Source organism: Trachemys scripta, chromosome 9 (assembly GCF_013100865.1).
Source record: "Trachemys scripta elegans isolate TJP31775 chromosome 9, CAS_Tse_1.0, whole genome shotgun sequence".
NCBI classification, from domain to species: domain Eukaryota; kingdom Metazoa; phylum Chordata; order Testudines; family Emydidae; genus Trachemys; species Trachemys scripta.
This window is the reverse complement of record NC_048306.1, coordinates 48,435,300-48,451,016: the sequence shown is the minus strand read 5'-3', so window position 1 is coordinate 48,451,016 and position 15,717 is coordinate 48,435,300. Positions and strand designations below refer to the sequence as shown.

Below are 15,717 nucleotides of genomic sequence, written 5' to 3'. Positions count from 1 at the left end.
AAGGACCTCAGGAGGTCATCTAGTCCAACCCCCTGCTCAAAGCAGATTTTTACCTCAGTTCCCTAAATGGCCCCCTCAAGGATTGAACTCACAACCCTGTGTTTAGCAGGCCAATGCTCAAATCGCTGAACTATCCCCCCCGCTGAGGCACCTAACTTGGGGCTTAAACCCATGACCCTGAGATTAAGAGTTGCATGCTCTACCAATTGAGCTAGCCAGGCTGTCTGAAAGTCATTGAATCCAGCCCCTGCCTTCAGTAGCAGGACCAAGTACTGATTTTGCCCTAGATCCCTAAGTGGCCCCCTCAAGGACTGAACTCGCAATCTTGGCTTTAGCAGACCAATGCTCAAACCACTGAGCTATCCCTCTCCCCCCTGTGACAGCCCCATGGGGGGAGTTGCGGGGCAGTCTCTCCTCCACCCCCTGAGGGCCCCACGGAGGGTGTCAGGGACAGGCGGAACCCCAGGGCGGGGGACTCAGCTGTGTGCGTGTCTGTGTCTGCGTCTGCCTCTGCTTCTAGGACAAGGCGAGGTGTGAGGGCATTACTCAGTCTGGGAAACAAGAAGGGCAGGCCTCCCCGCCTGCTTAGGGCTTTAGTCCTCGTTTCCCCCGGAGGCCGCTGCACTGTCGCCGAGCAGAAGAGCCAACGAACTACATGACCCAGAATCCTTCATTCTCTCTCGTCCCTAGCCCATCGCTCCCAGTTGCCTGCCGGGTATTGTAGTCCGTAGCCTGACTCCGCCCTGGCGGGCGGCCGAGCGAGAACTACACGTCCCAGGAGGCTGTGCGGCGCGCCCGCCCTTTCGGTGTTGTTGCGTCCCGCCCCTCGCCGCTGCTGCTGAGTTCGGTGTCCCGGGGCAGCTCCCATAGAAACCGGCTGCGCGCGGGACGAGAGCTCGACATGGAGTCCCTGTGCGGGGGGTGCTGAGCGCGGGGCCCTGGGCCGCTGCCAGGTGGGGCTGCCGGCAGCCTGGGCTGGGGCAGCCCCGCCTGGCCGCAGGGCGCTGGGCACGGGCAAGGCGGGGCGGGGCGGGGCGGGGCGGGGGCAGGCTGGGCCCTGGGGAGGGGGGTGTGTGTTGGGGCTGGGTGTGAGGGGAAGGGGACAGGCTGGGGAGAGGAGAGGTGTCGGGGCAGGCTGTGAGGGGAAGGAGGCAGGCTGGGCCTTGGGGAGGGGTGTCGGGGAAGGGAGCAGGCTGGGCCCTGGGGAGAGGAGGGTGTCGGGGCAGGGGGTGAGGGGAAGGAGGAAGGGAGCAGGCTGGGGAGAGGAGGGGTGTCGGGGCAGGCTGTGAGGGGAAGGGAGCAGGCTGGGCCCTGGGGAGGGGAGGGGTGTTGGGGCAGGCTGTGAGGGGAAGGGGGCAGGGTGGGCTCTGGGGAGAGGAGGGGTGTCAGGGCAGGGTGTGAGGGGAAGGGGGCAGGAGGGAGGGGTGTAGGGGCTGGCGCAGGGGTATCGGGGCAGGCTGTGAGGGGAAGGGGGCAGGCTGGGGAGGGGAGGGGTATCGGGGCAGTCTGTGAGGGGAAGGAGGCAGGCTGGGCCCTGGAGAGAGGAGGGGTGTTGGGGCAGGCTGTGAGGGGAGGGGGCCAGCTGGGCACTGGGGAGATGGGTCCAGGCTGGACAGGCTGTTAGGGGAAGGGTGGAAGGCTGGGCACTGGGGAGAGGAGGCCAGTGCAGGGCTCTTGCAGAACAGCATAGAAAGTGGAGGTGGTAGGGGGCATTCAGGACATTGGCACTGTTCCTGCCTGTTGAAACCAAGTTTCTCGTGTCTTTGAAGCATCCATGGTGGTTTTGCTGATGTGAGATGTGCTGATATGCTTTTGGGAATGGGTTGGGAAGACCACCCTGCAGTAGTGGATAAAGGAGGAGGTAGCATTTTGGGGAGCAAGCTAGACTCCAGGAGTTCTGAGTATAGCAGCTGTATTCTTGCCCATCACAGCTGTTTGGTGGCTGAGATAGCACTACTACATCCCTGTGCTACAGGACCCCAGCCACCCGATTTTACAGAAGTGGATGTCTTAGCATCCTTGGGCCATGGCTCACCTGAGGGATTTTGCTAACCAGGTAGGTGATAAGAATTTGTTTGTGAAACATTATAAAAATCCTCAAAGCAAAAATCTTTTAAGAACTGTACTGTTATTTACCAAGGTCAAAATGTCCTAAGTGTGTTCTCAGCTGTGCTCTTCTTTTCCAAGTGATTGCTGTCATATTGCCCGACGATATCAGACTTTGACACTGCAAGAGCATGGAGGCAGGAAGCGTGAGACTGGCATAGCTACAGTACCTCCCTAAATATAACTGTGCCCTCCTTAGGGAAGTGGGGGGTATTTTTTTCTTGCAGCATTTGAGGGGAAGCAGGATAAGAAATGGGACAGACATACAAGTCTGAGTTATAGAATGACTGCCTCCTAGTATAATGGACTGTATGTACATCAGTAACATCCACAATGGGCATCCTGTACTATGTAGATGGAGCCTGTAACTTTGGAGATGGATGAGGGGCTGTCCTGTTTGACGATAAATTATACATATAAAATGATGGGTTCTAAATTAGCTGTCACCACTTAAGGAGATCTTGGAGTCATGGATAGCTCTCTGAAAACATCCGCTCAATGTACAGTGGTATTCAAAAAAGCTAACTATATTAGGAATCATTAGAAAAAGGATTGATAATAAGACAGAACGGCATTATGATACTTTCTATCAATCCATGGTATGCCCACACCTTAAATACTGCATGCAGTTCTAGTAATCAAAAAACATATTAGAATTGGAAAAGGTACAGAGGAAGGCAACAAGAATGATAAAGGGTATGGAACAGCTTCTGTATGAGGAGAGATTAAAAAGACTGAGACTATTCAACTTAGAAAAGAGATGACTAAGGGGGGATATGAGAGAGATCTATAAAATAGTAAATGATGTGGAGAAAGCAAATAAGGAAGTGTTATTTACCCCTTCACATAACACAAGAACCAGGATTTATCCAATAAAATTAATAGGCATCTAGTTTAAAACAAACAAAAGGAAATACTTCTTCACACAACACACCACCAGTCTGTGGAACTCATCGCCAGGGGATATTCTAAAGTTCAAAAGTATAATTTGGTTAAAAAATAATTAGATACAATCATGGAGGATACATCCATCAATGGCTTTTAGCCAAGATGGTCAGGGACACAACCCCATGCTCTGAGTGTCCCTAAGCCTCTAATTGTCAGTAGCTGGGAGTGGACAACAGGGGATGGATCACTTGAAATTGCCCTGTTCTATTCATTCCCTTTGAAGGTACCTGGCAATGGCTACTGTTAGAGGCATGATAATCGGTTAGGTAGACCATTTGTCTGACCCAGTATGGCTGTTCTTATGTGAAATGTGTCATATGTCTGTGTAAGCATCCAGTGGATGAATTGATGAGACTGTTAAATGCAGGTGCTACGGAGGAGAAGGCTCCTGCATCAATGTGTAGGGACATGTAAGAAGCTTGCACTAGATGAAGGGGTAGTGGACTAAGGCTGAAGGAAGTTAATCAGAAGCAAGAAGAGTAATTTTGACTTGGATCACGAATAGCAAGGGATACTGGTGGGGTTGTTTGGCTGGATTTAGTTACGGCAAGATTGTATCAGTGAATATTGGGTGCAAAGTTGTCAGTATAAATTGTGCCTAGTCTTTTCATTATTATAGTCTGCATCAGGGTTTCTCAAACTTTTCCATACCATGACCCCATGTTACAACAGAATCGTAGAAGTGTAGGACTGGAAGGGACGTTAATAGGTCATCAAGTCCAGTCCCCTAAACTCAAGACAGGACTACTGAATAACTAAACCATTACTGGTAGGTGTGTGTCTGACCTGTTCTTTAAAACCACCAGTGACAGAGATTCTACAATCTCCCTAAGCAATTTGTTCCAGTGCTTAACAAATTAAAGAGTGTTCGGGACCCCCTTTCCACCTAGCCATCAAGAAAGCAATCCCCAGAGCTGCTCACTATCCCCAGACTGAGAACCAATGCTGTACATACGTCTGTAGAGGGCCAGGAAGAATCTGTCAAGTAAAGAATGTCCACCCATGTTCAGAGATTGGCTTGTTGATGTCATGAGGTGACCGAAGACTAAGGATAGACTTGAGAGAGGCAGGGTGGTCCAGCAAATAGGGCACTGGGCTGGGACTCAGTTTCTATTCCCAGGTCTGTCTCTGACCTGCTATGTGATGCTGAACAAGTCAACTCCCATCTCTGTACCTCTGTCCCCTCCTGTCCATTGTCTGTCCTGTCTATTTAGATTGTAATCTCTTCAAGGGAGGACACTCACTGAATTTGTACAGGACTCACCATAATAGGCCCCAGTCAGTGGTGGGGCCTCCAGGCCCTATTGTAATGCAATTAATAACTTGTGGCTGAAGCTCAGATTGGGTTTACTCCCACTTCTGCTGCAGGCTTCCTGTGTGACCTTGTAAAAGTCTTAAGAGATTGTGCCTCAGTAATAGGTCACTATCTGATAGTCGTTATGAGAACTAGTGTCTGGAAAGCACTCAGATAGAAGATTATAAAAATGCAAAGTCTTTTTGTCATAGGAATTGCCCTATTTAGCTGGACTGTAGAAATCAGTGAGACCCTCCCTCTGTGAATCAGCAGGCTATAGAAAAACTGCACTAAAGTGATACTGACAAGTGGCTTCAAACATCTCCACATACAATACCTCTGGTCTGCTGCAAAAGTACTGATTTCCATTAGAGAATTGAAAGGTTGATACGTTACGCAAGGTATTGCTGCACTCCCTTAAACTTGATTCTCTATGTCACAGCTGGAGGAGGAAACTCTGAATATTTGCCTTCGTGGTTAGAGAGTACCTGAGTCCCAGGACTGTACACAAGTACAATACACTAGTGTTAATCTCTGGGGAGACTGGAGTTCTGCAACCACTAGTCCTTGTGCTGTAGGGTGTGGCACCAGCAGTGTTTACTTTCTAAATTGTTGTGGCATAGATGAAGTCTTAACTCCTGGCTTAAATCAGTGATTCTCATTGTTTGCTAAATGGGAAGAGGGCCCAGGATAGAAACGTGGAAAGGGCAGAGATGCTGTGCCCCCTCAACTCCTGTATATGCGTCTGCCCCAGATTGAGAACCCCGACTTCTCTCATTGTATATAACCTTTGGGTTCCTTCACATCAGCCTGGGGCATGACTCCAGCAGGTGATGCTGTAGGCAGCTCTGTTTAGAGGGCCAGGTGAACTGCAGCAAAGCAGGGCTTGGTCTGTTATGAGGCTCTTGGTTGGATATGAAAAGTGCTGGCTTCGGTGTCTGCCAAATATGCTCATCTGTACTTAGAGCCTGTTCAAAGTGGGGACTTTCCCTTCTCTAGCCCACTCCCAGAGCTTAAAGATGTCACATCTACAACTTCTCTCCTCAGCAGCAAGACCCAATAGAGTTGCCAAGCCTGGGTTTCTCACAGTGAAATGCTTGGGATTGCTGCCAAGTTGGCTCTTAAAATGCCGCTTTTCTTAATTCCTGACGTCTGCAGTGATTTGCTTTGTTTAAAACGTACCTACTTCAGTCACGATGGAAAGTTCCTCCACAGCTGTCATGACAAAGTGCCTTTGTCCCCCACCCTCCAACTGGCACAATAAATTGTTCTTTGCCCTGAGCTGCCATGATATAATTATCCTCCTCCCCCTTGAGATCTGAGTGGAATGTGCTCCCCTATCTCAAGAAGTCAGGTTGGAATGTTCTTTCTCTCCCCTTTCCCCCAGCAGAATCGCATAGAGCATCGTCTCCCTCCATCCCAGATTTCAATGTGATTGGCAACTGCAGGCCTTGATGGGTGCCAAGGAGTTTATATTTGAGTTGTCTTTGCTCACTTCGATTGTGTTGCCTTGTGGTGAAGGATTCCAGGTGGGCTCTTGGAATGCACCATAGTTAATTTAGACTGACCTGTGTGTGGCTGCTCTCTGCGTGAAGCATGGGACAGTTCATTTCTTAGCATTGAGAACAGCATATAGACCAATTGGCAATCAAAATGGTGATGTTGAGATTTTTCTCCACTTCACTCAGCACTGTGTGAGCATGTGCATGAAGCTTGCCTGCAAGCCAACTAGAGCATCTGTGCAAAGGCTCAGCAAGGTGTAATGTGGCATTTCAAATGGGGTTTTTCTCTCTCACTATTACTTGTTGCTGATCATGGACCAGGATCCCGTTGTGTTAGGCACTGTGCAGACATGGAACAGTATTACACAGGGGACATCTGAAGAGAGATTTTATGAACCTGGTGTAATCTCGCTGAGTTTCACTTACGTTACTGTGCCATAGGCTGGACAGAATTCTGTTGTAGGCAATCTGAGCATGGAGTCTAACTGTTCCTGTCATGTGTTGTGAGGTAGCAGTAGCTGCACGTCAGTAGCGATTTCCTACTGGGTAGTATTAGCTTATCTCAGAATTGATATGTCTGAGCTATCAGTACTTGTTATGTTTGTGACGTTGCACTCCATAATGTTTTATGGAAATATACTTACAAGGGTAAATATGATGTAAGTGGAATATACTTTATGCAAAAGGTCTCTTGTAAGGTATCATTACAAAGGTTATAATCTACCGAGTGTGTTCATCCTATTTGTATAAATGTACCATTCATGTATCTAAAACTAGAAATATAAAATATAACTCTGAGGGCCTATTGAAATTATGCAAAGTGTGGCCCATTGATGATGGTTAAGAATCTTGATGGCTCCCACTGACTAGAACAATTGGTTGTAAATGGCTCTGTTTACTTGCAAGCCTTCCTGTGTTCCTGTAAGCCAGCCCAGGAAGAATGGTGGAATCCATCTTAAACCTGGTGCTTTTCCATTTAGAAGAAGGGGTGGGAATCCAGAGAGACAGAAGATTCCCGCCTTGTGCCAAAGCTATAAAAGTGGGTGGAAGAGAACAAAGAATGGTCCCAGTCATGAGCGAGCCCCTGTTTTTCACCTAAGATGCTTGCTGGAACTAACAAGGACTGTACCAGGGAAAGGATTGGGCCCAGCCTAGGAAGGAGTCTAGTCTGTGAAAGAAACTTATTGGAATATCTCTGAGGGTGAGATTTACCTGTATTCAGTTTCTTAATGTATTAGGCTCAGACTTGCGTGTTTTTGCTTTATTTTGCTTGGTGACTTACTTTGTTCTGTCTGTTATTACTTGAAACCACTTAAATCCTACTTTTTTATACTTAATAAAATCACTTTTGTTCATTAGTAAACCCAGAGTAAGTGATTAATACCTGGGGGAGCAAACAGCTGTGCATATCTCTCTATCAGTATTATAGAGGGCGAACAGTTTATGAGTTTACCCTGTATAAGCTTTATACAGAGTAAAACGGATTTATTTGGGGTTTGAATCCCATTGGGATATGTTGGGTGTTAGGTGACCTGCTGAGCAGTTTTTGGTTAAAGTCTGCAGCTTTGGTGGACCCAGACCTGGGTCTGTGTTGCGGCTGGCTAGTATGTCTGGCTCAACAAGGCAGGGTTCTGGAGTCCCAAGCTGGCAGGGAAAACGGGCTCAGAGGTAATTCCAGCATGTCAGATGACAGTCCCAAGGGGATCTCTGTGACTGAATCGGTCAAAATGTTATTCCTGTTTCTGTTCTGTATAGTTAGGGTGAAGGCATGAGCGATCTGCTCCTGCATTCAGTCTGCACGCCAAACTCTCCTGGTTTCCAGTGGGAGGTCAGTGTCCAAGTAACTGCTGGATTGGGCCTTTGCATTTTCACTCATTGGCAGAGAAACTCACTAGGTCATGGCTTTGCTGCAGCTGCGGGACTTGTACTGACTTGTTCACAAATACATGTGAGAAACTTTTCATCAGCTCCTGGTGGTCTCATTTGGTCGTCCTCTCCTCAAACGAAGGCTTCAGGCTGGCATGTGCCACTCCCAGATCGGGGCAAAGGTAGTCTGCCACAAGTATGAGTGGTTCTCGGGTCTGCACTTAAACAGCTGGGAACTTTGGAGTCTCCCATTCTAGGTGCTGACTTTAGTGTAATTTGATGGGACACAATTCCTGCCTACAGGAGTTGTGCAGTCTCCCCAACACCTTTTGCCAATACAGCAATACTCTAAACTGTGTTGTGTTTGTTACAGAAGCTTAGCCCCCTGCTGCCCACTTCAGTCTCTGCAGTGCTCATGAAACACAACACAAAACCAGAATTAAATATCGCTCCCCTGTGCTGTTAGCAGTGAGACTGAGATCTGGATCAGATTGCTGAGCCCACAACATACCCTTGTCAGTCCCCAAACAACCTTCTGCAATGGCTGCTCCAGTTTCACTTCATTAATGACTATTAATCATTTGCATAAGGGCCAACCAAAAATGGGACTCCATTGTTCTAGGTACTTAACAACCAGTAATAGATTGTCCCTGCCCTGATGAGCTAACAGCCAGGACAGACACAGGATGGGGAAGGGGTAGAAAACACCAGCAGAGTGAACAATGTGAGGGCAGCCAACTGCATGTTAGTTGCAGGTTTCCCCCCCCCCCCCATTTAAATCAGACTTGATGAACAGGAAGCTATTGATCCTGGCTCTACATCACACTCCCGAGTCTCTCTCTCCCTCCCCCCCCTCCCTTTCTAGTGTTCTTTCTTTCAAGGTGCAGTATTCAATATGGATGTTGCCCTCTCCCTCTATGAATGCTGATCACTCTTCAGACAGGAGGGCCTGGGAGTGTCTGTTTACACAGGGGTTCATGTGGATAGTACTTCCCTTCCCTTTCTGAACAGAGTATCCTTAATAGTCTGCTCCATCCCTCCTGGTGCAAGGGTAAGCTGAATCCTGCAGGTGCAGTGGGTTGCAGACAGCACATCTGGCCATTCATCAAGACTGTGGCCATGCTATCCTATCACCCATGTTCTCTAGCTTAGATCATCTTCCTTCCTCCACCCCACACTCCAGTCCTTGCTTGTATCTCTAGTTCCTTTCATCTCTACTGCTCAGTGCTTCACTTCCTCTCTTTCTCCATTTCCAGCATATATTTATTGAAAGTGTAGCACTGTTTGGGTGTTGCCATGGATGCATGAGGATTTTTGGCATATTAAAATCCTGTTCAGCTAGCTGAGTGTGCTGGTTGCCCTTGTCTAGGCCTCTATTGCCCTGTGTGCAGAGGTAATATTGTTGGGAAGGGTTGTTTACCTGCTGTGCCTGGTCCAAAGGCTTCTTAATATGCCCAGTTGGTTTAATTATTAAACATCAACTGAGGCACTCATCGAGGACCAGTTGCAAGAACCCAGTGAGGAAATGGGAAAATGCAGCTGTCCTGACTTCAGATAAAATCTCAGTTGAATTCAAGGTTTAGCTAGGGAGTGGTCCCTCATTGACGTGTTTGTAGGTGAGTATGTATCATGTGCTTGTTCTGAGAAGCCATGGGTGTGGAAACCCATACATTGTAATTGCTTGGTTATTTCCCACAAGTCACGCAGGATTTTCCAGAACTTAGACTTGTCTTTAAGAAAGCCCTTCTGATCACAAAGAGCCTTTTACCACTGCAAAGCAATGCAATACCTCTGAGTCTGCAGCTGGGCCGAATGAAATGGCATCAAAGAGTGATGCAGACTTCCCACCCACATTCATAGTAATGAAGTATTAACTCTGAGGCCCAATTATGACCATTTAAATGCCATTATTACTTTGTGGATCATCACATTAGAAGCATCCCAGTTAATGTGCTTATCTAGTGAGGCTGAATGTATTTGTCACATCTGGACATGACATTCATTTGAAAGGCTGTTCCAGAAGAAACACTCAGCAGTAGATCAGCTATTTTGTCTCTTTTGATGTATTCAGTTATCTGGGATCCTTGCTGCTGTCCTTCAGAATGGAGTGGCGCTTACCTTGCCAACAGCTGAAGAATGGTGCACTCCACTGGGGTGGTGTAATCAGTATTTCTGAGCAGCTGCTCTTGTGTTATGGTGAAATCTGATAGTAAAATAAACGGGCAAAAGCGAGATAAAACATTCTCCTCTTTCTTAATCTCCCTGCAAAAACCACTGCAGACTTGGGGTGGGGGGATATCCCACTGGATTTCTATTTGCCCTGGTCTTGGGATACCATTCGGCTCAGTTACCACATGCTTACTAGGCTGTAGGAACAGAAGGCTGGATCTGATATTCCAGGGTCTACATTTCTATATGCATACAGCAAACAATCTCATTGTTATTAAACACTTCTATTCTAGTACTACCTAGAGGCCAGTCAGGTCAGGGCCCCATTGTCCTAGGCACTGTACAGAGGTCCTTTGCGATATGCAGTCCCTCGCGCAAAGAGCTGACAGTTTTTTCAGAGACCCCTTTCTATGCACTTGGAGGGATAAGGTAGCGGTCCCCAAACTTTTAGGGTTGCGCTCCCCCCCCTTGTCCTTGTCCATGCTTACCTGGGGACTGGGAGCGGGGCTGCGGCTTGGGTGTGGACAGGTGTAAGGAGGCCAAGGCTGAGGCCACGGTGTGGGGCCAGGCTGGGAGTGGAGCCCTGGCCAGGGGCCCAGGCTGTGGGCAGAGCTGAGACTGGGGGCGGGGCTGGGAGTGGAACCGTGGCTGGGGCATAGTGGGGGCCAGTAGCTGGGGCTGCGTCTAGGTGTAGAGCTGCAGCTGGGCTGTGGTCGGGGGGCCAAGGCTGGGTGTGGGCTGGGAGCTGGGGCCACAGCTGTGGCTGGGGGTGGGGCAGAGAGGGTCTGGGTGGCACTCCCTCCCTGCCCCTGGGATTGGCTGGGCCCCGGAACATTCCCCACGCCCTCTAGGGGGCATGCCCCACAGTTTGGGGACCACTGGTCTACGATCGTTCTTCATTTCACTTTGGCATGGGGTGGTACCATGGTAAGCCTGTGTGCGGGAAGATATCCTGTCATATATCTGGCAGTCTATTATGGACCTTGAGGATGCCTTGCAATGAAGATGAGCTCTCTCAAAGAAGTGTAGTGGGAGTCAGTGTGGTGACAATGACCCTGTTTTAGATTAGTGTGTCCTGTGGGTGGCTTATGGTTTGACCCTTTCACCTTGTCTCTGTCTTCCGGTTAGCACTCCAGGGTGGACCCAGAAGAGCTGTTCACCAAGCTGGAGAGAATTGGTAAAGGCTCGTTTGGCGAGGTGTACAAAGGAATCGACAACCGCACCAAGGAAGTGGTTGCCATCAAGATAATTGACCTGGAGGAGGCGGAGGATGAAATTGAGGACATCCAACAGGAGATCACTGTGCTCAGTCAGTGTGACAGCCCCTACATAACCCGCTACTATGGGTCCTACCTGAAGGTAGTCAAAGCTGCCACGGGAGAGAGCCTCCCTAGTACTCTAGCTCATAAGTCTATGGATGGGGATGATATCCTAGAACTGCAGGAAGCAGGCTGGGGCTTGTGACTAACAGCTGCAGGATGGGTGTCCAGCAGTGAGCTGCACTGTCAGCAAAGAACATCGTAACTGCAGCAAGGGTGTAATGGCAATTTCCATTGCGTTTACCAGCCCTGTTATGGATCTTGGCAGTTGCAGAACACACTGTAGTGATCTCCATATACACAATTCACCCAAAGAAGTGGGGTCTCTGCTAGAACGAGAATGCTCCATCGTAGGCCTGGTCCACACTAACTCCCCACTTCGGACTAAGGTACGCAAATTCAGTTAACATAGCTGAATTCAAAGTACCTTAGTCCAAACTTACCGCAGGTCCAGACGTGGCAGGGAGGCTCCCCCGTCGATGCCGCATACTCTTCTCGCCGAGCTGGAGTACCGGCATCGACGGCGAGCACTTCCGGGATCGATTTATCGCATCTAGACCAGACGCGATAAATCGATCCCAGAACATCGATTGCCTGCTGCCGGACCCGGAGGTAAGTGTAGACGTACCCAAAGAGGCCCCCAAATAGATTTCCTATAAAGGAAGTAGCTCCCACACAGCCCCCACCCATCTTCTCCTAGGCCAGGGGTGAGCAAACTTTTTGGCCCGAGGGCCACATCGGGGTTGTGCAACTGTATGAAGGGCTGGGTAGGGAAGGCTGTGCCTCCCCAAACAGCCTGGCTCCCAACCCCTATCTTCCCGCTTCCACTTCCTGCCCCCTGACTGCCCCCCCTCAGAACACCCATCCAACCCCTCCTGCTCCTTGTCCCCTGACCGCCCCTCCCGGGACCCCTGGCCCCCTATCCAACCCCCCTGCTACCTGTCCCCTGACTGCCCCGACCCCTGTCCACACCCGCGCCACCTGACAGCCCCCTGAGATCCCACCCCCTTATCCAACGCCCCCTGTCCCCTGCCTGCCCTCCCGAACCTTGTTCACATCCCCGCCTGACAGGCCTCCCGGGACTCCCACTCCCAACCCCCCCTGTTCCCCATCCCCTGACCGCCCCCACCCGAACCTCCACTGCATCCAACCGCCCTCTCCTCCCTGACTGCCCCCCAAAACCGCCCGCTCCCTTAAGCAACCCCTCCGCTCCCCACCCCCTTACCAGCAGCAGGAGCTCGCAGCCGCAACACCCTGCCAGAGACAGCTGTGCTCCCCACGCTGCCCAGTGGGAGCGGCGGGCCAGAGCGCGGCCCGTGTGACTGCAGGGGATGGGGACAGCAGGGGAGGAGCCGGGGATGAGGCTCCCTGGCCGGGAGCTCAGGGGCTGGGCAGGACGGTTGCCTTTACACTCATAAAGTGCTGTCTGGCTTTCCTCTCTGGTTTGCCCCTGGCATTGTGTATCAGTGTTTAGCAAGCTGAAGGCCTGAGACTTTGATTTTACAGCTCCGTGATAGTCTGTGCTCCATCTTTTTTCCAACCCCACTCCCTTCCTTCTGGGAGTTGCTCATAACACAACAACAGGCACCTTCAGGAATACTGAGTTGTGCAGAACCAGGTTATTCTCAGGGTTTGAGACCCTAACCCGGGTTCCTTGTAGAGGCTACCGTGGCAGTCTCAGAAAGCACCACTTCTAGTGGAGCCCAGGCTGCCTCCACTCTTCTCTGCATGAATCCCCTGCATGGCAGTGTGAAGTGGCAGCCCAGCCCTGGTCTCAGCACACCTACTAATTACCTTGGCCTGTCTGAATAAAGGCTGTCAATCTCACTGAACGCTGCCAGTAGGATTGGGTGTTTAAATGGTTTGAGGCTGCCAGACACTCAGCTTCTCACTTAAACCAGTCTGTAATACTGTAAGGGATGAACAGTGAGGTATTGCTATTACTATTGATGTATATGATGGTAGCATCTAAGAACTGTTAAGGATCAGGGCCCTGTTGTGCTAGACACTGTACAGACATGACGGAGAAAACACTCCCTACCCCAGAGAGCTCCCACGCTAGGGGTTGTACAGAATACAACAAGTCAGTGAAACAGAGAGTGCACGAGGACAGGGAGATTGAGGGAACAATGAAATAGATGAAGTGTAACACTTGGAAACAATGTTGGGGTGAGTAGGAGACTATGTCTGTTGGGGGAGCAATAATGGGGACAGGAGCTTTTTATCTCAGCTGCCATTAGTGCTATCTGGTGGCTGTTTGGAGACGTATCTAAGATGAGTTGGTAGTCTAGTGAAAAACTGTGGATGCTGCTCAACCACCATCCCTGTTGGCAGTCTCATTACTGAGGCCAACGACTGAAAAACTACCCTCCTTCCCTTAGAGGGGTTGTTTCTAGGACCAGCTGGAGATACGTCGATAGAGGCACATGTGGAAGATTGCATGGCCGCTGTCTGTGAATAATTTCTGTCTCCAAGAAGCCAGACTAAGCACTAAATTCACATAGAAAAAAATAAAGATTGAAAGGGAAGTGCGTGATGGGATCCCTCCCAGGGTCTAATTTCCATGAAGCAGTACTGTGTCAGTGAGGGATGAATGGAAGCTCGCCTTGCTTGGTCCTAGTCTGGCAGTGGAGGTTGAGTGCCTGTTTGGTCTACTGAGTGAAGAGCTGTGCACAAGTTTCATGGCTGGTGGGGCAGGGCCTGATTGAGGTTTGATTTTTGTTTTAATCTTAACACACTGCCCAGTGCTCACCCAAACATGTTTTCCTGCCTCACTTGCAGAGTACCAAGCTGTGGATAATCATGGAGTACTTGGGTGGAGGCTCAGCACTGGATTTGGTAAGTAGCTTGGTCAGGCCTAATCTATTAACATATGGACACATGTGGTTCACAAACAGAGGCTGGAACCTTAGTTTGTGAAACAACCATAAAATTGGTGTTTATTAGCCCCACTAAGCCTTATTCAGAGCCATATGCCCAAGGAGTAGACAACGCAGAGCAGGCATGCTGGCTACAAAGCCTGTTTTATGCCAGGATGGAGAAATCATTTGCTCTGTGACTCTCTGGGAAGTCTGTACCCGCCTATCTAAGCACCACTGTACAACACACCGTGCTACTCTGTTCTTGAGATAACCTGTCACCTACAATCGGTGGTGGGTTGTCCTGTTTGAATGACACTATATTCATGCTACACCAGATGCTAAAGAATAGAGATGCAGAACACATAGGGGTCTCAACTTTGCTGTGTCACACTCCTGCACCTCCATTGATTTACTGCACGTATAAGTGGGACAATGGAAGGACTGGGATAACTCATTTTTCTTGCACGTGTTGGTAACTCCTTTAGTGTGCCCTAACTAAAGTGGGCTGATTCAAACACTCCACAGGCAGTCCTCAGTCACACTTAACAGATGTTTAAATACCAGCTGTGATACACAATTGATTAAATAGAATGAATCTAAACTTTGGGGTGTTCCTGGCCTATCTGTCTGTGAAGAGTGGGTGGGGTGATGGAATTCCAGTGTCAAAGCTTGTTCTTCTATGTAAAAAGGCATGCCTTGTCTGTAGCACCCCTGTCTGGCCAAGTGTGGCTGAACCATACTCTGCCTTAGTTTCCTTTCTTGAACTCCATACAGGAGTTCCATTAATACCCTGGTTTATTATCATAAACTGTGCCAATCAAAATAAAGTTCTCACAGACTCAATAACTTCCTTCTCAGCCCTATCTAGGTGGAATCTTGTTGTCCCCTGGAGTCTGCTCTGACTGTCTCTTACAGAGCTTTTCAGGCTTCTCTCCTTACCTGCCTGGGTTGAGAGAGGGCAGTGGATAGCCCTGAAATATTAAGACTCTATTGCAGCTTCCAGGAGCCTTCTAAGTCTTTGCATCTTCACTCTGTCTTCCCCCGAGCACATCCTGTTTGCCTCTTTTTAAAGCCCAGTTGCCTTCTCTTAAATCAATTGGGCAGCAGCTATTCAGACAGAGGTGCACTGGACCATGCTCCCTCTTAAAGGAACAGTCACACTGTGACACTCACCTTAACAGAGAATTCTTTGAGTTCTCAGCCTTTCCAGTGTGATAACTAATGCCCTGAGCCTGCAGTGAGGACAATGCTGTTGGACCCTACTGACTTCAGGGGGGCATTTGCACAGAGTTCATTGCAGGGTCAGGGCCTCAGTTACGCTGAAAAGGCTGAGAACTCAGCTAGAATGGAACAGAGAGTCCTGTGGCCCCTTTAAGACTAACAGATGTATTGGAGCATAAGCTTTCGTGGGTGAATGCCCACTTCGTCGGATGCTCCAATGCATCTGTTAGTGTTAAAGATGCCACAGGACTCTCTGTTGCTTTAACAGATCCAGTATAACATGGCTATCCCTCTGATACTCAGCTAGGATGGGGTCTTATCATCTCACCTTGTCTCCAGATAGTCAGAAGCGCCTCTCTTGCTGTTGCACCAGCTAAAATGCTGCCCGCTTGCACACATGTGCCCAGAGCCTTGGACAGATTGGATCTGTA

The 15,717-nt window shown here is 49.4% G+C and overlaps 1 protein-coding gene across 4 annotated transcripts in view; it reads left to right on the top strand.

Moving 5' to 3' along the window:
• Positions 1 to 795: 795 nt before the first annotated feature.
• Positions 796 to 15,717, top strand: part of STK25 (serine/threonine kinase 25) — a 32,402-nt gene continuing 17,480 nt past the window's right edge. The window contains exons 1-4 of one of the 4 annotated variants that reach the window (XM_034781419.1): positions 796 to 953; positions 1,932 to 2,056; positions 11,014 to 11,244; positions 13,986 to 14,042. In XM_034781419.1, the coding sequence (XP_034637310.1) occupies positions 2,027 to 2,056; positions 11,014 to 11,244; positions 13,986 to 14,042 (318 nt within the window). In that variant the 5' untranslated portion in view covers positions 796 to 953; positions 1,932 to 2,026. Of the gene's footprint in view, positions 954 to 1,610; positions 2,057 to 11,013; positions 11,245 to 13,985; positions 14,043 to 15,717 lie in introns of those variants that run through there. The other 3 variants (XM_034781422.1, XM_034781421.1, XM_034781418.1) reach the window with 3 other exon arrangements.